At 37.5% G+C, this 25957-nt stretch overlaps 1 protein-coding gene across 1 annotated transcript in view; it reads right to left on the bottom strand.

Annotated features, from left to right (window-relative positions):
• The window catches only part of LMLN (leishmanolysin like peptidase), a 91323-nt gene that overhangs the window by 13465 nt on the left and 51901 nt on the right, over nt 1–25957 (bottom strand). The window contains 8 exon segments of the mRNA XM_047734665.1: nt 4368–4578; nt 9452–9582; nt 11718–11738; nt 11741–11768; nt 11770–11811; nt 11813–11878; nt 14347–14479; nt 25434–25544. Coding sequence (XP_047590621.1) covers nt 4368–4578; nt 9452–9582; nt 11718–11738; nt 11741–11768; nt 11770–11811; nt 11813–11878; nt 14347–14479; nt 25434–25544 — 743 coding nt within the window.

The following is a 25957-nucleotide window of genomic DNA, read 5'->3' as shown; positions in this document are numbered from 1 at the left end:
GTGGTGTGGGCTGCATTAAGGAATAGACCCTGAAGTGACTAATAACATAGGCATATCCCTTTATCTCCTGATTTTCATTTTGGCCCAAAGGAACAGGAGAAGTAGGCAATGATTACCCAATGTTAGTAATAAAATTTAACAAGCTATTAAAACATTAATGGCAGTTCTGGAACACTTGTTCTTCAAAAACACTGCACTTTCTGTGCTAGTACTAATTAAAATGAAAAAATTAAAAATGAGGGTTTCAAAATAAATTAGAGACAGTAAGTTCTGGGTTTTTATCTGAACTTCATTATTTATTAGTTCATGGATAATACATTACTTAACCTCTTTATACCTTAGTTTTCTCATTTGTAAAACAGTAATTCCTATCTCATTAGTTTTTGTGATGGTTAAATGCAATAATAAAGACATAAAGCATTTGGCAAAGTGTCTAGCATTCAATAAATGGAAACAAAAATAACCTCTACAATCTGAAGAGACTTGAAAGAATTCAGAAAGAAATCTTTCATAGTAACTAATGGAAACTATTTTAGGCAATATAGAACAACTATCTAATCACACTCTAGCATTCAGTAGTGTCAACTAGTAAAAAGAAAATAAAATCAGAGTTTTACATTTTTTTAAAAAATATTACCCACCCATTTGAGAGAGAGAGAGAGAGAGCAACAAAGGAGAGGGGGAGAGCACACGAAGGGGGAGAAGCACTCCCAACTGAGCAGGAAATCCAATGTGGAGCTTGACCCCAGGACCCTGAGATAATGACCTGAGCTGAAGGCAGACGCTTAACTGACTGAGTCACCCAGGTGGCCCCAGAGTTTTACATTCTAAAAGAAATTACAAATATTAGAAAAAGCTATGCGAACTAATACCTAAGAACACCAATAACAAAAATCAGAAGAATTTAGGGAGAATATCTTTTACACTTCCTCCAGAATATTAGCAGTTTTAAAGTTTTAAAGGCATGCTTAAAAACCTAAAAAAATACTTTACTAAGACAGATTATGGATGATCATTTGTTTATTAATAAGGTTCATTATAGGGGTGCCTGGGTGGCTCAGTGGGTTAAGCCTCTGCCTTCGGCTCCGTTCATGATCCCAGGGTCCTGGGATCGAGCCCCACATCGGGCTCTCTGCTCCATGGGGAGTCTGCTTCCTCCTCTCTCTCTGCCTACTTGTGAGCTCTGTCTGTCAAATAAATAAATAAAATCTTAAAAAAATAATAAAAAAAATAAGGTTCATTATAGGTTAATTCTAATTATTAGTATTTCTCACACAAGCATATTTAAAGCATCAAAATAGTTCTATGACTTTAGTGGGTCATTAAAATGTATTAAACAGAAACAAACTATTTACCTCAAAGAAACACTTGTCATTGTTTCTGGCACACAGTTCAATAAATATTCAGTAAAGACTCAATATGCTCAGTGAACCCATTAACAAATATGGTAAGTCAGGATATTTTAGAATTTAAACAGTGATGTGTGTATTTAAAAAGCAATGCCTAAAATGTACCTATTCTTGTAATATTTACACATTTTCAAAATTGCAGTAGTGATTTGGTGCTTACAACACTCTTTTGACCATGCTTCCTCATAGAAATGGTCAAGTTAACAGGGAAATCAATCACATTATAGCAACACCATATTAGAAGGGTGACTGGTAAAGAAGGAGTAGGATAAGCAGAGTATAAGGTGCAGACCGTGCAGGTGGAGGGGGCAGGTGATTTGCAATCTCCACCTCCCACCTCCTTTGAATAGATTCGTTTTTGTCATGCTCCAAAGACAGGAAATGATCATCTCATAGCCCTTTGACCTGGTTCGGATTTTCTCTCATTCCTAGACACTCTTCTACTGTACTCTTAAGATTCTTACTCCTGAACCAGCAGGAATAACTATTTCAACTCTGCCAACGGCTCAATCCTTGCTCATGTCTTGGATAATGAGATGATGACAGATTGTTACAGTTAACTGGGATTAGGCCTGAGGATAGGAACTCCATCAGAACTACCTAACTTGTGGACTATCAGCCTTCTTATTCTAGCCAAAGCAATTTAACAGTAACAACAAAAGTCATCATATCAGCTTTGCATTAAAAGTAAAAGTTAACTAAGAGTATTTAACACTACTTGTACTATTTACCATACCAAAAGGGCCTAAGATCTTTTTTTTTTAAAGATTTTATTTATTTGTCAGAGAGAAAGAGCTGAAAGCAGATGCTTAACCTATTGAACCACTCAGGTGTCCCTAAGATCTTTTGTTCTAAAGATTTTATTTATTTGAGATAGAGAGTGTGAGAGAATAAGCTGGGGGGAGGGGCAAAGGGAGAGGGAGAAGCAGACTCCCTGCTGAGGGGTAAGCCCCATGTGGGGCTCAATCCCAGAATTCTGGGATCATGACCTGAGCCAAAGGCAGATGCCTAACCAACTGAGCCACCCAGGTGCCTGGAACAGGGATGTTCTTAATGACATTGAGAATGGTGAATCCTTGCAAGAAGGTTTTCAATTTCCTTTGCTCGAATCTATCAGAGGAGTCACTATGTATGGCAGTTATAGCTTTATAAATATATTTCTTAAATAATAAGACTCAAAAGTCAAATTCCTCCTTGATCTGTGGGCTACAGAATGGATACTGTATTAGCAGGTATAAAAACAACACGAATCTCCTTGCTCATTTCCGCTGGAGCTCTTGGATGACCAGGTGGATTCACAATGAGCAGTAATTTTAAAAGGAATCATTTTTTTTCTGAGAAGTAAGTCTCAACACTGGGCTTAAAATAGTAAACCATGCTGCAAACAGATAGGCTATCATCCAGGCTTTGTTGTTCCACTTATAAAGCAAAGGCAGAGTAGATTTGGTGTAATTCCTAAGGGCCCTAGGATTTTCAAAATGGTAAATTAGCACCAGCTTCAACTTTAAGTCATCAGTTTCATTACCCCCTAACAAGAGAGCCAGCCTGTCCTTGGAAGCTTTGAAACCAGGCACTGACTTCTTCTCTCTAGCTATGAATGTTCTGGATGGCATCTTCTTCCAATGGAAGCTTCATCTGCATTGAAAATCTGTTGCTTAGTGTGGCCACTTCCATTATTTATCTTAGCCAACTCTGTATAACTTGCTGTAGCTAATACAACAGCACCTGCTACTTTCCCTTACACTTCGATGTTACAGAGACGTCTTCTTTCCTTAAACCTCATGAACTCACCTCTGCTAGCTTCTGACTTTTCTTCTGCAGCTTCCTCACTTCTCTTGGCCTTCACAGAAGTGAAGAGAGTTGGGGCCTTGCTCTGGATTAGGCTTTGACTTAAGAGAATGTTGTATCTGCTTTGAACTTCTACCCAGACCACCCAGACTTTCTCCATGTCAGCAACAAGGATGTTTCACTTTTTTTTTTTTCAGTCATTCATGTATTCACTGTAATATCACTTTTCATCTCCTCCAAGAACTTTTCGTTTGTATTCACAGCTTGGCTAACTGACAAAACCAGCTGTTGACATGCTTTCTTCACTAAGTCGAATCATTTCTAGTTTTTGATTTAAGCTGATAGACATGTGACATCTCCTTTTACATAACACTTAGAGGACATGGTAGGGTTATTAATTGCCCTAATTTCAATATTGTTGTGTCTCAGGGAATAGGGAGGCCTGAGGAAGAGGAGGGAAATGGGAATTGTTGGTTGGTGGAGCAGTCAGAATACACATAATTACCAATTAAGATCAGTTTCTAATGAGTGTGGTTCCTGGTGTCCCCAAAGAACAAAATTACAATTGTAAAATCAAAGATCACTGATCACAGATCACCATCACAAATATAATAATAATTAAAAGGTTTAAAATATCATGAAAATTACCAAAGTGTGACACAGAGACATGAACTGAGCCAATGCTGTTGGAAAAGTGGTGCCAGCAGAGTTGCTGCCAAGGTTGGCACAAACCTTTCATTTGAAAAAATGCAATATCTGTGAAGTGCATTAAAGTAAAGCAGAATAACATGAGGTATGTCTCTATAACTGAAATACATTTAATTGCTTTTTGTGTTTAATGAGCAGAGTTTTGTTTACACTTAATTTCAAAATGAATGGTTGAAACATTCAGTTTTTGTAATCTTGAGGTTTTTTTTTTTTTTTTTTTTTTCCAAATCAGAGGTCTTTAGAAAGGTTCCTTATCCTTCCTCTTACTGAACAGAAGTGTTGTTTACTCACCTTCAATTTCTAACAGTGGTGGTAAGGAGGCTTTCCCATAAAACCGCAATTGGAAGAGAAGATGCTCCACCTGTTTTAAGAGTTTCTACCTTTCAAGAGTTTCCTTGAAGGGAATTTCCAACATTATATAAGAAAAGTCTTGTCTTTACTCCAACCACAGAGACTACTCACCTAGTGGTAGAGCTCGGGTCAAGTTAATAGCTGGAGGATCTCTTTCTGGAGGACAGAGCTCACAGAAGTCCCAACATGATGGGCAGAGCAGGTTACCATCATGAATCCAGCCATTCATCTGAATACTGACAGGGAGGACCTGCCCAGCTCGACTACACAAATATGAAGTGTTCTGAACCCAAACTGTCAGACCTTGAGGAGAACAAGAAACCTTCAAATAGGAAGGGAAAAAAAATCGGATCAGTAAGATTCTCATATAGGATATATGAGCCTTTTTCCTCTACAGGAAAATACATTAGAATTTACTAAAAATACTGACTATAAAACACAATTTGGAATATTGGCATATCTTTAATCTTGTATAAAGAAAGTTAAATTATTCAGGTTCTAAAAGAATTTTCACTCTGTGGTAGTAGCTCTTAGACTTTTTGTTTAGCATTTTTAGAAAAAATCTGAGGAAAGCTACAGACACTACTCTTTAATGATACAAGACAACACACAACTTAACATACAATGTGGATTTATAGACCCTGAAGCCAAGTTGTCAAGAGTAACATTTCTGTAGGGGTGCCTGGGTGGTTTATAGTCTGTGGAGCATGCAACTCTTGATCTCAGGGTTGTGAGTTTGAGCCCCACATGGGATGTAGAGATTACTTGAAAAAATCAAATCTTAGAGGTACTTGGCTGGCTCAGTCAGAAAAGCACGCAACTCTAGATCTCAGGGTCCTGAGTTCAAGCCTCACGTTGGGTGTAGAGATTAAATAAATAAAACTTTAAAAATATTAATGATAATGATGATAATAAAATCTTTAGAAAAAGAATAACACTTCTGCAGATTATAGTATCCTCATTATACTTCAGCTCAAACCTTTGTCAAAGAGCCATTACTCATGTCATTTTCTCCATAAGTCATAAATTTTGTGAATCAAATTTTTTGTTATTTAAATTGTAAAAATATCATTGTAAAAAAAGTATTACAGTACAGAAATGTAAATAATACAACTTTTTTATTCTTTTTCACTATCAAAGACCCTCTGCTCAGTTATAAAAAAGGTCCTAGTGACTTTATATGGACTGGTAACGTCTTTATTTATTTATTTATTTTAAAGATTTTATTTATTTGACACAGAGAGAGAGATCACAAGTAGGCAGAGAGGCAGGCAGAGGAGTGGGGGGAAGCAGGCTCCCTGCTGAGTAGAGAGCCTGATGTGGGGCTCGATCCCATAACCCTGGGAACATGACCTCAGCCAAAGGCAGAGGCTTAACCCACTGAGCCACTCAGACACCCCAGGACTGGTAACATCTTTAAAGGTAGGACTCACATCTTAACTGCAAGGGATAACTAATAAAGTCAATTTTATTTTATATATTTTTTAAGATTTTATTTATTTATTTGACAGAGGGCGAGATCACAAGTAGGCAGACAGGCAGGCAGAGAAAGAGGGGGAAGCAGGCTCCCCACTGAGCAGAAAGCCGGATGCAGGGCTGGCATCCTCAGATCATGACCTGAGCCGAAGGCAGACGCTTAAGTGACTGAGCCACCCAGGCATCCCTCAAAGTTGTTTTCTAAAAAGACTTCACATTAATTTCAATTCTGCTACTTCACTTTAAATATTTCTGGAATCTCTCTCCTGGGCCTATCTTCAAACCAAGTGTGTGATTATGAATATGTCTAATGGTGGCAAATTTTTACTTAGCAAGTTAATGTAATTTTAGAAATACCTAAAAGTTGGCCAGAACCAAATCTAGTAAAGGTAGTTGACTAAAGTAGGTAACAATAAGTTAGTATAGGTACGGGGATGTCCTTATGTATAAGAAATACACAACTTTGTGTCTAAGTAGGAGGATGTCCTTGTGTATAAGAAATACACAAGAAACACCTGGGGAAGAGGGTGAAGCATGTCAGCAGTTTGCACTTAAATGACTCAAAAATTTTTTTGTACCATTCTTGCAACTTTTCTGTCAAAATAAATAAAACAAACAATAAAAAACAAAATAGCTAATCCATGTTAAGTGTTTGGGGATTATACATATTTTCCCACAAAATGGTGGTTAGTATTAAGGTAGCAAAATTAACTGACAACTCTAAGTACAGGGAAGTCAAGTACATTTATTCAATCTTTATATACAGCATGGCAAAATGCATAATCCCTTTGCGGTGCTGTAATGGTGACAGACTTTTAAAATAGCCTGAAGATGGGATGCCTGGCTGGCTCAGTCAGTAGAGCATGTGACTCTTGATCTCAGGATCATGAGTTCAAGTCCCACATGGAATGTAGAGCTTACTTAATTAAAAAAAGAAAGAAAATAAAATAGCCTGAAGAGGTCATCCTCCTCTATCCTGCCACTATTCTAGCCTTATCCCCTTTAATATTTTCACTTAAGGTAATTTATTTAAAAAAAATTTTTTTAATTAATGTGCTTATATGAATATGTTTTTTTACACATATACATTTTACATCTTACATAAATGTGCTTATAAAAGCATTTTATCATGAAAAGTGAAAATTAGCTCAATATATAATAGGAAATTACTTCCTTAATTATGATACTTTAAAAAGATGTAAGGGGCGCCTGGGTAGCTCAGTGGGTTAATCCTTTGCCTTTGGCTTGGGTCATGATCTCAGGGTCCTAGGATTGAGCCCCGCATCAGGCTCTATGCTCAGCAGGGAGCCTGCTTCCCTTCCTCTCTCTCTGCCTGCCTCTCTGCCTATTTGTGATCTCTCACTCTGGCAAATAAAATAAAATCTTAAAAAAAAAAAAAAAAGATGTAATGTCTCATAGCCATAAAGAATAGTAATTATTAGGGCACCTGGCTGGCTCAGGTGGTAGAGCATGCAACTCTTGACTTCAGGGGTGTGAGTTTAAGCCCCAAATAGTGGGTAGAGTTTACTTAAAGAACAAAACAGAACAAGAGTAATTGTTATTATTGGAAAAATTTGGAAAAGGTGTTTTGCTCCACACGAAGTGAAGGCAGTAAAACAAAATTTTTTATTATGATTACAACTAGGTCAAAACTATGAATTTAATAAATACATAAATCTGCAATGTAATTTATCAGAAAATAGTTGCTAGATTACAGCTGTCAGATTATAGCTTAAAAGTTATGTATTTTGAATTGTCTTTTGTAAGATTTCAAAGATAATTTTATATGAATTATATCTCAATAAAACTATTATCAGTAACTTCAAAAGTAACAGTGAAATTACCAACTACAGAAGTCCATTTAGATCTTGCAGCTGAAATGGTACAAACAATTCTTATTTTTTTTTAAAGATTTTATTTATTTATTTGACAGAGAGAGATCACAAGTAGACGGAGAGGAAGGCAGAGAGAGAGAGAGAGAGAGAGGGAGAAGCAGGCTCCCCGCTGAGCAGAGAGCCCGATGCGGGACTCGATCCCAGGACCCTGAGATCATGACCTGAGCCGAAGGCAGCGGCTTAACCCACTGAGCCACCCAGGCGCCCCCAATTCTTATTTTTCAATTCTCAGGATCACACGTTCCTCCCTTAGATTCATAAGCAGAATACGTAATACTCTTTAAGTTGGATGCCCCTAAGTTACAGAATGCCTCTATCTTCATAAGTTTTTTTTTTTTTTTTAAAGAGTTTATTTATTTGACGGAGAGAGAGAGAGCATACAAGCAGAGGAGCAGCAGGCAGAGGGAGAGGGAGAAGCAGGTTTCCCCACTGAGCAAGGAACCCGAAGCAGGGTCTTAATCCCAGGACCCTAGGATCATGACCTGACCTGAAGACAGACCAACTGAGCCACCCAGGTGTCTCTCTTAATAAGTTTCTAATAAGGTGATGCAATCATTTCAAATCAGAGTGCAAATGAGACAATTAAGAAAAAAGGGGTTTGCTACCTTTGGATTTCTAATTACAAAGGAGCAGACCTATTATTAATCTGTAGCTGATTTATTAATTCTTAAATCCATACTTTCCTCAGATCTTATGAAATAAAATTGCAAATTTTTTCCATTACAAAGTAATATTTGTTCAAAAACAAAATTACATATATTCCATTATTTCCTTGTGATATATGTCCAAAGTAAAATTACCATAAAACTTGCTGATATATAATAATTATATGTTTTTAGGGGCACGTGCACCCGAATGTTTATAGCAGCAATGTCTACAATAGCCAAACTATGGAAAGAACCTAGATGTTCATCTACAGACGAATGGATAAAGAAGATGTGGTATATATACACAATGGAATACTATGCAGCCATCAAAAGAAATGAAATCTTGCCATTTGCAACGACGTGGATGGAACTAGAGGGTATCATGCTTAGCGAAATAAGTCAATCGGAGAAAGACAACTATCATATGATCTCCCTGATATGAGGGAGAGGAGATGCAACATGGGGGGTTGAGGGGGTAGGAGAAGAGTAAATGAAACAAGATGGGATTGGGAGGGAGACAAACCATAAGTGACTCTTTTTTTTTTTTTTTTTTTAAGATTTTTTTTTTTTTTTTAATTTGACAGAGAGAGATCACAAGTAGACGGAGAGGCAGGCAGAGAGAGAGAGGGAAGCAGGCTTCTTGCTGAGCAGAGAGCCTGATGTGGGACTCGATCCCAGGACCCTGAGATCATGACCTGAGCCGAAGGCAGCGGCCCAACCCACTGAGCCACCCAGGCGCCCCCCATAAGTGACTCTTAATCTCACAAAACAAACTGAGGGTTGATGGGGGGAGGGGGTTGGGAGAGGGGGGGTGGGGTTATGGATATTGGGGAGGGTATGTACTATGGTGAGTGCTGTGAAGTGTGTAAACCTGGCGATTCGCAGACCTGTACCCCTGGGGATAAAAATGTATGTTTATAAAATTAAAAAAAAAAAAAAAGAAAAAAAAATAATTATATGTTTTTGTAAACAAATGGAAAAAGGTAATTTCTCTCAAGGAAATGACAATATTTTCATGAAACATAAGCATCCAAGCTAATATTTACATAAATAAGTTGAAAATATTAATCAGTACATTATATAAAAATATAAACGATTTTAAAATGTAAAAACCACTGATAACAAGATAAAATTATATAAATATTTGATAATAATTATTAACAATCATATAGTTTACCTGATAACATCCACTCCCCCAGTCTGGGTAACTCAGCTTCCTCTCACACTTTTCCATGACAAATGCTGATTTCTGAATTAGACAAACTGAATGAGGTCCGTACTTTTCAGCACCATAGTTTTTAAAAAGATCTGAAGCAAACCAAAGAATTTCTCTTAAAAATTGACTTTTGGCTCAAAGAAGAAGTTGAAGCACTCCATTCTTATGGTTAAAAGTTGCTTTAAAAATGGAATATGTTAAATGGAAATTTTCAATTAAAAAAATCAAGAGAAATGGGCTCCAAAATCGAACTGGATTCTCAATAAAGGACTTAGTGGGAGGAAATTATTATATCAAAAATAGGAGATAAAACTAGCCTAAAGTATCTAAATGAGATTTACAGAGGAAATGGCACTAAAAATCATCTTTACTGGTTATCTAAATAGGAATCACCTCCGAGATGAAGCCAAGTATTTATCTAACGAAGGCTTTTTTGTGGTGCTGCAGAAAGTTTTTACAAAGTGCTTTTATTTTCATTGTATGCCATCTCCTGGAGGTCCATACCTAACATGCTGATGCAGTCTCAGACTGAGCACAACATGCAGAGATACAGGGTTAAAGGACCTCCAAATATCTAATAGACAAAGGAATGAGGCTCTTTACCCTGCTTAGCAATAATTTGTTCTCTTTAGGCTTAATACAATTTTCGTCTTTTGAAAGCAGAGGTCTTAAAGATAGGTATTTTATGTCAGTTTTGAAAAATCTTAATTACATAACCTAAGAAAGAAAATATAAAACAGAACAAAACTTTTTAAAAAAAAATTTATGAATATCTCAAAGTCTTGAAAAAACAAAGGTGATCCATGTCAAAAAAAAGAAAAGGGGGGTGGTTAGCTAACTACAGCCCTCAGGCCAATCCTGAAGGCTACCTGAAGATTTTATAATAAAGTTTTATTGGAACACTGTCATTAATTTATCATATTGTCTATAACTATTTTCACACTGTAACAGCAGAGTTCAGTAATTGCAACAGAGACCGGCTATGACCCACCAAAGTTTAAAATATTTACTGTTTTCTTAAAAAAAATTTTACTATCTTTCTCTTTACCAATGAACGTCTGCCAACTCCAGACTCTAAAACAATAAAGTGTGATACCATATCATTGGCAAAAACCCATAATTGACAGATCTTCGCGTTTCTTGGCTTTAACATGGACACGCTGAATAGTTAAAGTTTTTAGACATTTATTGTAACTAGATGCGTGATGAAAAAAATGATCTGTACAACTCCAGTTAAATCTACCAGGTTTAAATATAAAAGGAAAACCATTTGAAAATTTAAAATGTAAATAGCAGAATCTGTAATAAAGTATGGACTAATTGGGGATTCAAAGGACCAGGTTTTAGAGTAACTGGGTGATGGACATTGGGGAGGGTATGTGTTGTAATGATCACTGAGTATTATATAAGGCTGACAATCACAGACCTATACCCCTGAAACAAATAATAGATATATGTTAATTAATGAATTTAAATTAAAAAAAGAAAAAAGGACCCCAGATTAGAAATTGTGATGACCACAGAGTAAAAAACTACCTATTGCTCTTTATATACATATCAGATGTGATAACATTTTGTTTACAGAAGTGAATACCTAATTGGCAATATATCTTACCACAAGAGTATTATTCTAATATCCGGAGAATGACATGTTACTTCTAAATTACATAAAATGCACACTCCTCAAAAAAGAAAACATAGGATACCTAATATGATTTAATAAAAAGAGCTCTGCACTGGAGGACCTTAGGCTGGCACCAATTAATTGTATTACTTAGTGTCTCTTCGTTTACTTGTGACATTCAATATGTTCAGTGTGTCTCTCATCAGGTTTTTAGAAAAATAAAATGAAATTATAAAATGAAAGTGCTTTGCAAATGGAAAGTGTCATGCAGATGTAAGTACACAAAAAAGTAGGGTGCACACATCTGCAAATTATCTAAACAACTAATACTTGTTATGTGTCATAGTTCTAAGCATTTATTATATGAATTCAGTAATTCTCGCACGTACTCTATAAGACAGGTGTATTAGTCACTTGGTACAGGGAAGAAACTGAGGTACAGAGAAGTTAAGTTACTTCTAAACAAATGGAGACCAGTGGAACCATAATACAAATTTAAATAGTCTGGCTCCTGGGTCTGTGCCCTTAATCCTTACTTTATATTGCTAATATGTAATTTTTAAATATATATATACAACATTTCATTTCACCTAGACTACTAACCTGGTTGATTTTCCAATATTTACAGTCGGAGCTGCGCTGATATTCACCACTTTAAATGCCAACTGAATTCCTGACTGAAAGGGCAGTAGTCAGCAAATTTCTACTGAACCACCATAATAAGGTAAATCTTCTGTAGGTATTCCACTTAGTTCATCGAAGTACTATTAAAAAAAAATTGTTAGGAAGACAGGAAAGTAAGAAACATTCTGTATAATCAAAACAAAGTCCTCAGGCAATTTATAGCAACCCTCTAATGCCACATAATATAAAAAAGATATCACTGTACTTTTCTTCACATATAATAGAATATAAAGACAATATACTACCTGAGCACGTCTTTCAAGGTTGTTGTAGTTTTAGAAATAAGTAAGGTAAGTTATCTAGTCTAAGTTTTTTTTTTTAAGATTTTATTTGTTTTATTTGACAGAGAGAGATCACAAGTAGACAGAGAGGCAGGCAGAGAGAGAGAGAGAGAGAGAGAGAGAGAGAGAGGGAAGCAGGCTCCCTGCTGAGCAGAGAGCCCGATGCAGGACTCGATCCCAGGACCCTGAGATCATGACCTGAGCTGAAGGCAGCAGCTTAACCCACTGAGCCACCCAGGAGCCCCTTAGTCTAAGTTTTTTACTAAATGATGGATTTGACTAGTGTTTTAAAAAGATGAATAGGAAAAGTTTTAAGAGTTGAAAAACCACAAAACTAATCCAGAGAATTAAGATACTTAATGGACTTCAAGTGTTTTTAGAAGACTTAATTTATGTGTGTTTGATAAATTGGATTTTTTTTTTTTTTTTGACAGATCACAAGTAGGCAGAGAGGCAGGCAGAGAGAGACAGGAGGAGGAGGCGGGCTCCCTGCTGAGCAGAGAGCCCGATGCGGGACTCGATCCCAGGACCCTGAGATCATGACCTGAGCCGAAGGCAGAGGCTTTAACCACTGAGCCACCCAGGCGCCCTGTTTTGATAAATTTGAAAAAAGTAAAACTATGATAATATGAATGAGATCATATATATAAAATACTTTGAGGGTGCCTGGGTGACTCAGTTGGTTAAGCCATCTACCTTTGGCTCAGGTCATGATCTTGGGGTCCTGCACAGGAGGGGTCTGCTTCTCCCTCTTCCTCTGCCTCCTTCCCCGCCCCTGTCCCTTTGCCTCTCCTCTGCCCCAACTCCCCCTGGCTCCCTTTCCTACTCCCACTCCCCCAAATAAATAAATAAATAAATAAACAAATAAATAAATAAAATCTTTAAAAAAAAAACACTTGGAACACCAAAGGATTAAGGCACCAGATAAAACTTAAAGATTTCACATTTACAGCAACTCCTTGAATTGTATTACTATGCCTAGAAATACAGTTATCATCTTATGATATCTGAAGCATTCAGTGTAGTCATAAACATATGCAGGAAGCTCAAAATTTATCAGTGATCATTTTAAATTATCTTCTAAGATACAACTTCTGACTACAGAATCCTTTGTAAATGTCAGGCAGAACTGAGGTGTTTTAGAGGTGGCCACTGCAGGAACAAACTTAAAGGTCCAATCAGAGATTCAGACTGAATATGTGGGACCATGTCCTTCACCTTTTTTTTTTTTTTTTTTTGTTAGAGAGAGAGGAGGGTAAGATGGAGAGGGAGAAAGAGACTTTTTTTTTTTAAAAAGATTTTATTTATTTATTTGACAGAGAGAGAGAGAGACAGACAGACAGACAGACAGAGGGAGAGGGAACACAAGCTGGGGAAGTGGGAGTGGGAGAAGCAGACTTCCTGCCAAGCAGGGAGCCCGATATGGGGCTTGATCCCAGGACCCTGGGATCATGACCTGAGCTGAAGAAGACGCTTAACCATGTGAGCCACCCACATGCTCAAGAGAAAGACTCTTAAGCAGGTTCCATGCCCAGTGTGGAGCTCAGTGCTGGGCTAGATCTCACAACTCTGAGATCATGACCTGCGCTGAAATCAAGAGTCAGATGCTTAACTAACCGAACCACATAGACATCCCTCCTTCACCTTTTGGAATTCACCTGTCAAACTTTTTCTAAAGAAGAACTTCCAAGACTTTTAATTAATTGAATTAGAGTGTCTCAGTCATTTTCATTGAAGAATTTTGTCCTTTTGTGTTAATTAGAGGAAACTAAAGATGAAGACTTTGGAAACAATTAGAAAAAAATACAAACTACCTAAAAATAGATCTGATAAATATTCTAAATGCCTTTTGCCATTACTACAAGACTTTGCTAGATATTAATTGTTGTTGATTAGCACATTGGGTTTAAAGAATTTTTAGAATTCTTCATTTTTTTTTAACTTATAGAAAACAAATGGGGCCTTTCCTAAGTTGAAAAACTCAAGAGAATTCACTCTTCTAACTCAAAATGGAGACTTCTCTTTAAAAAGTTGAGTTGAGGGGCACCTGGGTGGCTCAGTGGTTAAATCCTCTGCCTTCGGCTCAGGTCATGATCTCAGGGTCCTGGGATCGAGTCCCGCATCGGGCTCTCTGTTCAGCAGGGAGCCTGCCTCCTCCTCATCTCTCTCTCTGCCTGCCTCTCTGCCTACTTGTGATCTGTCAAATAAAAAAAAAAAATCTAAAAAGTTGAGTTGATTTCTAAAATTGTGCCTAAAACAAGTGTTACCTGGTACTCTGGAGGTAAAGGTTTTGAAAACTTCTGCAAATTACACACTGCAACTGCTCTCTGGTCCTGTCTGCAAGTTAACTGCAATGGATTACTTCTGAGTGTGTCACAGAAAGGGCTCAGCGTCTGTCTCCTGCACACAAAGACAAACACCATGGAATCAAACTCTAAAGAAAATAAAACAAATCCATTTTTGAGCTTATCTTTTCTATTATCATTTCAGTATACTTTTTAATAGCTTAATACTAAATGCTGCATCAGGTTATGAAGTTATTTTTAAAAGTGTAAAAAGAAATGCTTAATGTAGATATGAAAGATTAATGCTACATGCACTGTAACATTATTCCACCAGTATTAAACATGATTCTATTTATCTCTTTCTCAAATTTTGCCAGTAAAATGGGAGTTTGCAGACCTGATCTGCATATTAAAGACAAATAATAAAATTTCTGATCTTGCTTAGAAATGCAAATCTTCATAACCAATATAATGGAGTCTAAGAAAGAGATGGAGATGGAGATGATGCACTTGTGTCCTGCAGCTACAAAGAATTTTTTCTATGCCACAATCTAGTTCAAAGACTCTCTTTTGACAGTTTATTAAACTGAGCACATTCACAATACATCTTGTTTTCATGTGGAAAATGAAGATTATGTGAATACTCCTAATTATTACAAGTTGTTCTGTTCTGTTAAACCTAATCTTGAAAGTACAATTTGGAAAAAGATGTCTTGTAATTTTCCAAAGACACTGGAATCTATTGCTTTGTTCTGTAGAAATAATCTTCAAATTAGTCATCTTATTGATATTTACAATATAAATTATATTAATATAATGGTAATGTTATAAATGAAATTCCAGTGTTTTTAAACAATATAAATCCTATTAAGGATTTAATAAATAATTTAATAAATAAAATAAAATAATTGCTATTTTTCCTCTTCTCCCACGTGCTTGCTGGGAAAAAAGCCTAGATTAGATTTCTTATTTTAAGGAAAACTGATACTTGCGTCATTTACGTTAACACAGTATAGCAATAAAACATCTCTAGGGGAGTTATAGCTTCTTGAGATAAAATATGTAAAAGACCTCCCACAGTCTTTGATAAACATGAAGCAGCACAGTGTAACAGGAAAGCAAACATCTAGAAGTCTTCACATAGGCTTGGTTTCAAATACTAGCTTATTCGATGTTTATTTAATTTTCCTGAGCTTCAACTATAAAGTGCTCCATGTCTAGCACATACAAGTTACTCAATAAATATAATTTCACTGTCCATACCACTTGTATAAAATCTTTATATATGGCAATTTTATAGCTTCCTATGATAAAGTTTCCAATGAAAATGACCAGTAGTTCTTACTAAGTCACTTCCTCAATGCCACAAAATTCATTTCCTTTTTCTCTAACATAATACATACTTTACCTTGAATTAAAATATGAGTTTTGGCTAACTGGATAAAGAAGAATAAGGAACTTAAAAAATACTGATTTAAAAGCTCCAAAGTTAGAGTTGTTCAAGATTCATGGCATATAATTCTACAGCAGTTCGGCTTATAGAACTTTCTGCAGAGTGCTGTCCAATACGTCTAATCATATAGTGGCTATTAACCACTGTTCACAATAGCAATGTCCACAATCGCCAAACTGTGAAAAGAGCCAAGATGCCCTTCAGCAGACGAATGGATAAAGAAGATATGGTCCATATATATAATGGAGTATTATGCCTCCATCAGAAAGGATGAATACCCAACTTTTTTATCAACATGGATGGGACTGGAGGAGATTATGCTGAGTGAAATAAGTCAAGCAGAGAAAGTCAATTATCATATGGTTTCACATACTTGTGGAGCAGAAGGAATAACATGGAAGACATTAGGAGAAGGAAAGGAAAAGTGATTGGCGGAAATTGGAGGGGGAGAAGAACCATGAGAGACTGTGAACTCTGAGAAACAACCTGAGGGTTTTGGAAGGGAGAGGGGTGGGGGGATGGATGAGCCTGGTAGTGGGCACCAGGAGGAGGACACGTATTACATGGAGCACTGAGTGTGGTGCATAAACAATGAATCTTGGAACACTGAAAAAAACAGAATAAAATTTTTCTTAAAAATCACAGAGAAAAAAGAAAATCCTGAAAGCAGCTCCAGACAAGAGGTCTGTAACCTACAATGGCAGAAACATTAGAGGGACAGCAGACCTATCCACAGAGACCTGGCAGGCCAGAAAGGACTGGCATGATATTTTCAGGGTACTAAACTAGAAAAATATGCAGCCAAGAATACTATAACCAGCTAGGCTGTCATCAAAAATAGCAGAAGAGACAAAAAGCTTCCAGGACAAAAAGAAACTGAAAGAATTTGTGATCATCAAACCAGCCCTACAAGAAATATTGAAAGGGTCCTCTAAGCAAAGAGAGAGCCCAGAAGTAACATAGACCAGAAAGGAACAGAGACAATATACAGTAACAGTCACCTTACAGACAATACAATGGCACTAAATTCATAACTTTCAATAGCCACCCTAAATGTAAATGGGCTAAATGCCCCAATCAAAAGACAAAGGGTATCAGACTGGATAAAAAAGCAAGACCCATTTATATACTGTCTGCAAGAGACTCATTTTGGACCCAGAGACACCTCCAGATTGAAAGTGAGGGGGACGGAAACCATTTCTCATGCTAATAGGCATCAAAAGAAAGCTGGGATGGCAATCCTTAAATCAGACAAATTAGATTTTAAACCAAAGACTGTAATAAGAGATGAGGAAGGACACTGCATCATACTTAGAGGGTCTATCCAACAAGAAGATCTAACAACTGTAAATATTTATGCCCCTAACATGGGAGCAGCCAATTAATAACAAAGTCAAAGAAACACATCAATAATAATACAATAATAGTACAGGACAGTAACACCCCTCTCACTGTAATGGACAGATCATCTAAGCAAAAGATCAACAAGGAAATAAGGGCCTCAAATGAAACACTGGACCAGATGAGCTTCAGAGATATATTCAGAATATTCCATCCCAAATAAACAGAACACACACTTTTCTCTAGTGCACATGGAACATTCACCAAAATAGATCACATACTGAGTCACATATCAGGTCTCAACCAGTACCAAAAGATTACGGTCATTCCCTGCATATTTTCAGACCACACAGTGCTCTGAAACTCGACCTTAATCACAAGAGGAAAGTTGGAAAGAACTCAAATACACGGAGGCTAAAGAGCATCCTACTAAAGAACAAATGGGTCAACCAGGAAATTAAAGAAGAATTTTTAAAAAAGTCATGGAGGGGCGCCAGGGTGGCTCAGTGGGTTAAGCCTCTGCCTTCGGCTCAGGTCATGATCCCAGGGTGCTGGGATCGAGCTCCACATCGGGCTCTCTGCTCAGCAGAGAGCCTGCTTCCTCCTCTCTCTCTGCCTTCCACTCTATTTGTGATCTCTGTCTGTCAAACAAATAAATAAAATCTTAAAAAAAAAAAGTCATGGAAACAAATGAAAATGAAAACACAACTTTTCAAAATCCTTGGGATGCAGCAAAAGGGGTCCTAAGAGGAAAGTACATAGCACTACAAGCCTTTCTCAAGAAAGAAAGGTCTCAAATACAAGACCTAATCCTATACCTTAAGGAGTTGGAAAATAACAGCAAAGAAAGCCTAAACACAGCAGAAGAGAAATAACAAAGATTAGAGCAGAAGTCAATGAAATATAAACTAAATAAACTGTAGAAAAGATTAACAAAACTAGGAGCTGGTTCTTTGAAAGAATTAGTAAGAATGGACAAACCACCTCTGGCCAGACCTATCAAAAAGAAAAGAGGACAGATCACAACCAACACTGAAGAAATACAAACAACTATGAGAACATATTATGAGTAACTCTATGCCAACAATTTAGACAACCTGGAAGAAATGGATGCATTCTTAGAGATGTATAAACTACCAAAACTGAACCAGGAAGAAACTGAAAATCTGAACTGACCCATAACCAACAAGGAAATTGAAGAAGTAATCAAAACCCCCCCAACAAACAAGGGTCCAGGAACAGATGGCTTTCCAGGGGAATTCTACCAAACATTTATTTTTTAAGATTTTATTTATTTATTTGACAGAGAGAGAGAGAGAGATCACAAGTAGGCCAAGAGGCCGGCAGAGAGAGAGAGAGAGAGGGGGAAGCAGGCTCCATGCTGAGCAGAAAGCCCAATGTGAGGCTCGATCCCAGGACCCTGAGATCATGACCTGAGCCGAAGGCAGAGGCTTAACCCACTGAGCCACCCAGGAGCCCCATCTACCAAACATTTAAAGAAAAATAATTACCTATTCTTCTGAAACTGTTCCAAAAAACAGATATGGGGGCACCTGGGTGGCTCAGTGGGTTAAGCCTCTGCCTTCGGCTCAGGTCATGATCTCAAAGCCCTGGGATCAAGCCCCGCATCGGGCTCTCTGCTCAGCGGGGAGCCCGCTTTCCCCACCCCTGCCTGCCTCTCTTCCTACTTGTGATCTCTCTCTCTGTCACATAAATAAATAAATAAAAACAAAACCAAAAAAACCCCCCAAAAAACAGATATGGAAGGAAAACTTCCAAACCCATTTTATGAGGTCAGCATTACCTTGATCTCAAAACGAGATAAAGACTCCACCAAAAAGGATAATTACAGACCAATATCCCTGATGAACATGGATGCAGAAATTTTGACCAAAATACTAGCCAGTAGGATCCAACAGTACATTAAAAGGATTATTCACCAAGACCAAGTGGGATTTATTCCTGGGCTGCAAGGTTGGTTCAACATCCACAAATCAATCAATGTCATACACTAAATTAATCAAAGGAGAAGAACCATATGATCCTCTCAATAGATGCAGAAAGAGCTTTGACAAAGTATAGCATCCTTTCTTTTTTTAAAAAATATTTTATTTATTTATTTGAGAGAGAGAGAGAGAAATAGTGACAGAGAGCATGAGTAGGGAGGAAAGGAGAAGCAGATTCCCTACTAAGGAGGGAGCCCAACGTGGGACTCAATTCCAGGGTCCTGGGACCATGACCTGAGCTGAAGCAGATGCCAACTGACTGAGCCAACCAGGCTCCCCTCCTATCTTGATTAAAACTCTTCTCAGTGTAGGGATAGAGGTTACATACTTCAATATCATAAAAGCCATCTATGAAAAGCCCATAGCGAGTATCATTCTTAATGGGGAAAAACTGAAAGCTTTTCCCCTAAGGTCAGGAATACAGCACGGATGGCCACTATCATCATTGCTATTCAAAATAGTACTGGAAGTCCAAGCCTCAGCAATCAGACAACAAAAAGAAATAAAAGCTATCTGAATCCACAAAGAAGAAGTCAAACTCTCACTTTTGCAGATGATATGATACTTTATGTGGGAAATCCAAAAGAATCCATTCCATAACTGCTAGAACACATATAGGAATTCAGTAAAGCGGCAGGATATAAAATCAATGCACAGAAATCAGTTGCATTTCTATACACTAACAACAAGACAGAAGAAAGATAAATTAAGGAGTCGATCCCATTTACAGTTGCACCCAAAACCACAGGATACCTAGAAACACATCTAGCCAAAAAGGCAAAGAATCTGTACTCAGAAAACTATAAAGTACTCATGAAAGAAATTGAGGAAGACACACAGAAATGGAAAAATGTTCCATGCTCATGGAATGGAAGAACAAATATTGTTAAAATGTCTATGTTAGAATGATCTACATATTCAATGCAATCCCTATCAAAATACCATCAATGTTTTTCACAGAACTGGAACAAATAATCCTACAATTTGTATGGAACCAGAAAAGACCCTGAATAGCCAGAGGAATGTTGAAACAGAAAACCAAAGCTGGTGGCATCACAATTCTGGACTTCAAGCTCTACCACAAAGCTGTAATAATCAAGACAGTATGGTACTGGCACAAAAACAGACACATAGATCAATGGAACAGAACAGAGAACTCAGAAATGGACACTGAACTCTATGGTCAACTAATATTCAACAAAGCAGGAAAGAATATTCAATGGAAAAAAAGATAATCTCTTCAACAAATGGTGTTGGAAAAATTGGACAGCCACAAGTGGAAGAATAAAAATAGACCATTTTCTTACACCATATACAAAAATAGACTCAAAATGGATGAAAGACTTAAAGGTGAGGCAGGTATCCATCAAAATACTAGAAGAAAACACAGGTAGCAACCTCTTTGACTTCCGCTGTAGCAAGTTCTTCCAACACACATCACCAAAGGCAAAGTAAACAAAAGCAAAAGTGAATGGACTGGGACTTGATCAAGATAAAAAGCTTTTGGGGGCGCCTGGGTGGCTCAGTGGGTTGAACCTCTGCCTTTGGTTCGGGTCATGATCCCAGGGTCCTGAGATCGAGCCCCGTATCGGGCTCTCTGCTGGGCAGGGAGCCTGCTTTCCCCTCTCTCTCTGCCTGCCTCTCTGCCTACTTGTGATCTCTGTCTGTTAAAGAAATAAATTAAAAAAAAAAAAAAGATAAAAAGCTTTTGCATAGCAAAGGAAACAATCGACAAAACCAAAAGACAACCAACTGAATGGGTGAATATCTTTGTAAACGACAAATCAGATAAAGGGTTAGTATCCAAAATCTATGAAGAACTTATCAAACTCAACACCCAAAGAACAAATAAACCAATCCAGAAACGGGAAGAAGACATGAACAGACATTTCTGCAAAGAAGACATTCAAATGGCCAACAGACACATGAAAAAGTGCTCAACATCACTCGGCATCCGGGAACTACAAATCAAAACCACAATGAGATACCACCTCACACCAGTCAGAAGGGCTAATATGAACAAGTCAGGAAATGACAGATGTTGGAGAGGATGTGGAGAAAGCACGAAACCAGAGAGGGAGACAAACCGTAAGAGACTTTTTTTTTTTCTAATTAACATATAATGTATTATTTGCCCCAGGGGTACAGGTCTGTGAATCAAAGACACAGCACTCACCATAGCACATACCCTCCCCAATGTCCATAACCCAGCCACCCTGTCCCTCCCTTCCACCTGGCAGCAACCCTCAGTTTGTTTTGTGAGATTAGGAGTCTCAACCCTAAGAGACTCTTAATCTCACAAAACAAACTGAGGGTTTCTGGAGTGGAGAGGGGTAGGAGGGATGGGGTGCCTGGGTGATAGACATTGGGGAGGATATGTGTTGTGGTGAGTGCTGTGTATTGTGTAAGACTGATGAATCACAGACCTATACCCCTGAAGCAAATAATACAATATATGTTAATAATAAATAGATAATAATATTTGAAAACCAAACAGTGTAATCTATCATATTAACAGAGTTTTTTTTTTAAATCACATGATTATATCAACCAAAGCAAAAAAAGAATTTGATAAAAGTCAACATCCATTGTGATAAAAACTCTCAGAAATATAGGTAAAGAGGGGAACTTCAACTTGAACAGAAGCATCTACAAAACACCTACAACTAACATTATACTTAATAGTGAAAAACTGAATGTCCCCCTCCCCCAACTGTCTTCATGGATTAAAAAGCTCAATAGAGGGGCACCTGGGTGGCTCAGTGGGTTAAGCCTCTGTCTTTGGCTCAGGTCATGATCTCAGGGTCCTGGGATGGAGCCCCACATCGGGCTCTCTGCTCAGCAGCGAGCCTGCTTCCCCCTCTCTCTCTGCCTGCCTCTCTGCCTACTTGTGATCTGTCAAATAAATAAATAAAATCTTAAAAACAAAACAAAACTCAATAGAGCTAAGATGTCAATTCTCCTAAAATTGATAAAGTTTAACACAATTCATAGAAAAATCCCAGCAAGATTTTTTGTAGACACGGTTATTCTGAAATTTTATGAAAGGCAAAGGAACTAGAACAGCTAAGATAATTTTAAAAAGAGGGGCGCCTGGGTGGCTCAGTGGGTTAAGCCGCTGCCTTCGGCTCAGGTCATGATCTCGGGGTCCTGGGATTGAGCCCCGCATCGGGCTCTCTGCTCAGCAGGGAGCCTGCTTCCTCCTCTCTCTCTGCCTGCCTCTCTGCCTGCTTGTGATCTCTCTCTGTCAGATAAATAAAATCTTAAAAAAAAAAAAAAAGTAAAAAAAAAAAAAGATAATTTTAAAAAGAGTAAAGTAGATCAGTTTACAGGTTTTAAGACATAGTATCGCTACAGTAATCAAGGACTGTGCAGTATTAATGAAGTGACAGACACATAGACCAATGGAACAGGAAGCGAGAGCACAGAAATAGACCCATATAAATACACCCAGCTGATTCTCTGACAAAAGCAAGAAAGCAATTTAATAAAAGAAAGACAGCCTTTTCAACAAATGGTGCTGGAGCAACTGAACATCCAAACACAAAACAAAGAACCTTGATCTAAGTCTCCCACTTTATACAAAAATTAATTCAAAATGGATCTCAGACTGCAATATACAACATAAAGCAATTAAATTTTTGAAAAAGAAATACAAGAATCTTTGAGATTTAGGGCTTTGCCATTGACTTGATATTGAAAGTACGTCTCAGAAAAGGATATATTGATGATCTGGACTTCACCAAAGTTAAAAACTTTTACTCTACAAAAGACCCTATTAAGAGAATAAAAAGAAAAATTACAGATTAGGAGAAAATGTATGCAAACCACATATCTGACAAATGACTAGTACTTAGACTATACTAAAAATTTTCAAAACTTAACAGTAAAAAAAAAAAAAGAAAGAAAGAAAGAGAAAAGCAAACATTTCAATTAGAAAATTGGCCTAAGACATGAAGAGGTATCTAATCAAAGAGGCTATACAGACATCAAATAAGCACATGAATAAGATATTCAACATCATTAGGCATTAGGGAAATGCAAAGTAAAACCACAATGAGATATCACTACCATCTTTCAGAGTAACTAAAATAAAAAACAGTGACAACATTAAATGCTGACAAGGATATGGAAAAACTGTCATCACTTATACATTGCTGGTAGAATATAAAACATTGTATAGCCATTCTGGAAAAGAATACTGGAGCTCTGGAAAAGAGTTCAGCAGTTCCTTAGAGAACTAAACTTCCAACTACCATATGACTCAGCAATTGCTTATCTTGAAGAAATGAAGATTTCTTTTCACACAAAAACCTGCACACAAATGTTTACAGCAGCTTTATTCATAACAGTCCAAAACTGGAAACAACCTAGGTATCCTCCCACATGTGAATGTTTAGGGCACCTGGGTGGCTCAGTCCATTAAGCAGCTGCCTTCAGCTCAGGTCATGATCTCAGGGTCCTGGGATGAGCCTGGAACGGGTTCCCTACTCAGTGGGTAGTCCGTATCTCCCTCTATCCTTATCCCCTGCTTGTGATCTCTCGCTCTCACTCTTTCAAATAAATCTTTAAAACAACAACAACAACAAAACATGTGAATGCTTAAACAAACTGTGGTACATCCATATCATGGAATATTATTCAGCTATTAACTTGAGGAAACTATTGATATACACAACCCAGAAAATCATGTGGAGTGAAAAAAGTCAGCCCCAACAGGTTATATATAGAATGAATCAATTTATATAACATTCTTTAAATGGCAAAATTATAGAAATGAAGAACAGATTAGTGGTTTCCAGGGGTGTAAGAGGGGCTGGAGTGGGAGGGAAGTAGGTATAAATCTATAAAATGGCAACATGAAGGATTCCTGTGGTACTGAAATGTTCTGTGTCTGACTGTATCAACGTCAACATCCTGGCTGTGTTACTATACTACAGTTATTACAAGATGCTACCAATTAAGAAAACTGGATAAAGTATATATGGAATCTCTGTATATTTCTTTAAAACTACATGTAAACCTATAATTATCTCAAAATAAAAAGTTAAAAATATACATTTACAAGGGTACATGCTGGCTCAGTCCATGAAGTGTGAGGCTTTTTTTTTTTTTAAAAGATTTTATTTATTTATTCGTCAGAGAGAGAGAGAGAGAGAACAAACATGCAGAGGGAGAAGCAGGCTCCCTGCTGAGCAAGGAACCCAATGCAGGACTCGATCCCAGAATCCTGGGATCATGACCTGAGCCGAACACAGCCACTTAACCAACTGAGACACCCAAGAGTCCTGAAATGTGAGGCTCTCGATCTCAGGGTTATGAGTTCAAGCTTCACAGTGGGCATAGAGCTTACTTAAAAAAAAAATGCATAAACATATGAATATGTGGGTATACACATCCCTCAAACTTGATGAGTGGACTTTTAAAAAGTTTGCTAGGTGATTTTGATTTTCATCCAGATTTGAGAGCCATTATTCAAAAGTATTTTCATGTTTTTAGATACTGAATCAACAGCTGCATCTATGTTTATGAGTGCATTCTCTGAAGAAAATAGTAAGAATGATAGAATATGCAAACATTTTATAGTTTATAATTTATTCATTATAAACTAAGTAGAAATGCTTATGGCTCTCATTCCCACATTGTGGATTCTTTTTGTATATGATTTAAAACAATAATGTATCGGGACGCCTGGGTGGCTCAGGTGGTCAAGCAGCTGCCTTCAGCTCAGGTCATGATCCCAGCGTCCTTAGATCGAGTCCCACATCGGGCTCCTTGCTTGGCGGGGAGCCTGCTTCTCCCTCTGCCTCTGCCTGCCACTCTGTTTGCCTGTGCTCACTCTCTCTGATAAATAAATAAATAAATAATCTTAAAAAAAAAATAATGTATCTACTTATTATATTACCACGAAGCACCACAGATGGTTTTCTGTACATTTTGAAATTGAACTGTTTAGGTAACATTTTCAAAATAGTGACATTTTAGGTTTAGGATAAAGAACAAAATCAGAAATCAACCATGTTATCAAAGATATAATGAGGAAATGTGTTCTTTTTTTTTTTTTTTTTTAAAGATTTTATTTATTTATTTGACAGAGAGAAATCACAAGTAAGCAGAGAGGCAGGCAGAGAGAGAGGAGGAAGCAGGCTCCCTGCTGAGCAGAAAGCCCGATGTGGGGCTCGAACCCAGGACCTGGGATCATGACCTGAGCTGAAGGCAGCGGCTTAACCCACTGAGCCACCCAGGCGCCCCAGGAAATGTGTTCTTACTTTTGTTTCTGCTGGTCAATCCAGAATTTGCAGCTCTTCCTGACGAAGTCACAGCCCATTCCTCGGCCCCAGTCTAACTTCTCAGCCATACTGTAATTAGCCTTATACCAGCTGTGGAAATAATTCAAATAAAGAAGTTATTACTGTCATTTTAAAAACAATTCCAGCATACTAATTACAAATCTCAACAATGAGCAAACCAGTACCTCAAGACAGAGAAGCATTTACAAGCAAAGCACTTATACATGGGAACTGTTGCACAAAATCATGTAAAATAAGCACTGGGAAACTTGTCTTATGGTGAGGGTACTTTCGTATTTGAAAAAAAAGAAAAAACCAAAATATGTTGTCACTGTAATTTTCAAAAATGACAGAAGTCACGGAGTAGAAAGTGGTTAAGATGTGAGACAAAGGGATTAAGGGCCAAAGAAATAAAAAGAGAATGGAGAAAAAAAGACAAGGGAGTAAACTAAGGAAGAAATAGTGGACTTACTAGTTGGATAAACATTACCTAGTCTGATTCA

The sequence above is a fragment of the Lutra lutra genome, chromosome 1 (assembly GCF_902655055.1).
Source record: "Lutra lutra chromosome 1, mLutLut1.2, whole genome shotgun sequence".
Classification (NCBI taxonomy): domain Eukaryota; kingdom Metazoa; phylum Chordata; class Mammalia; order Carnivora; family Mustelidae; genus Lutra; species Lutra lutra.
The sequence above is the reverse complement of the archived record's forward strand: the minus strand, read 5'-3'. Positions and strand labels throughout refer to the sequence as shown.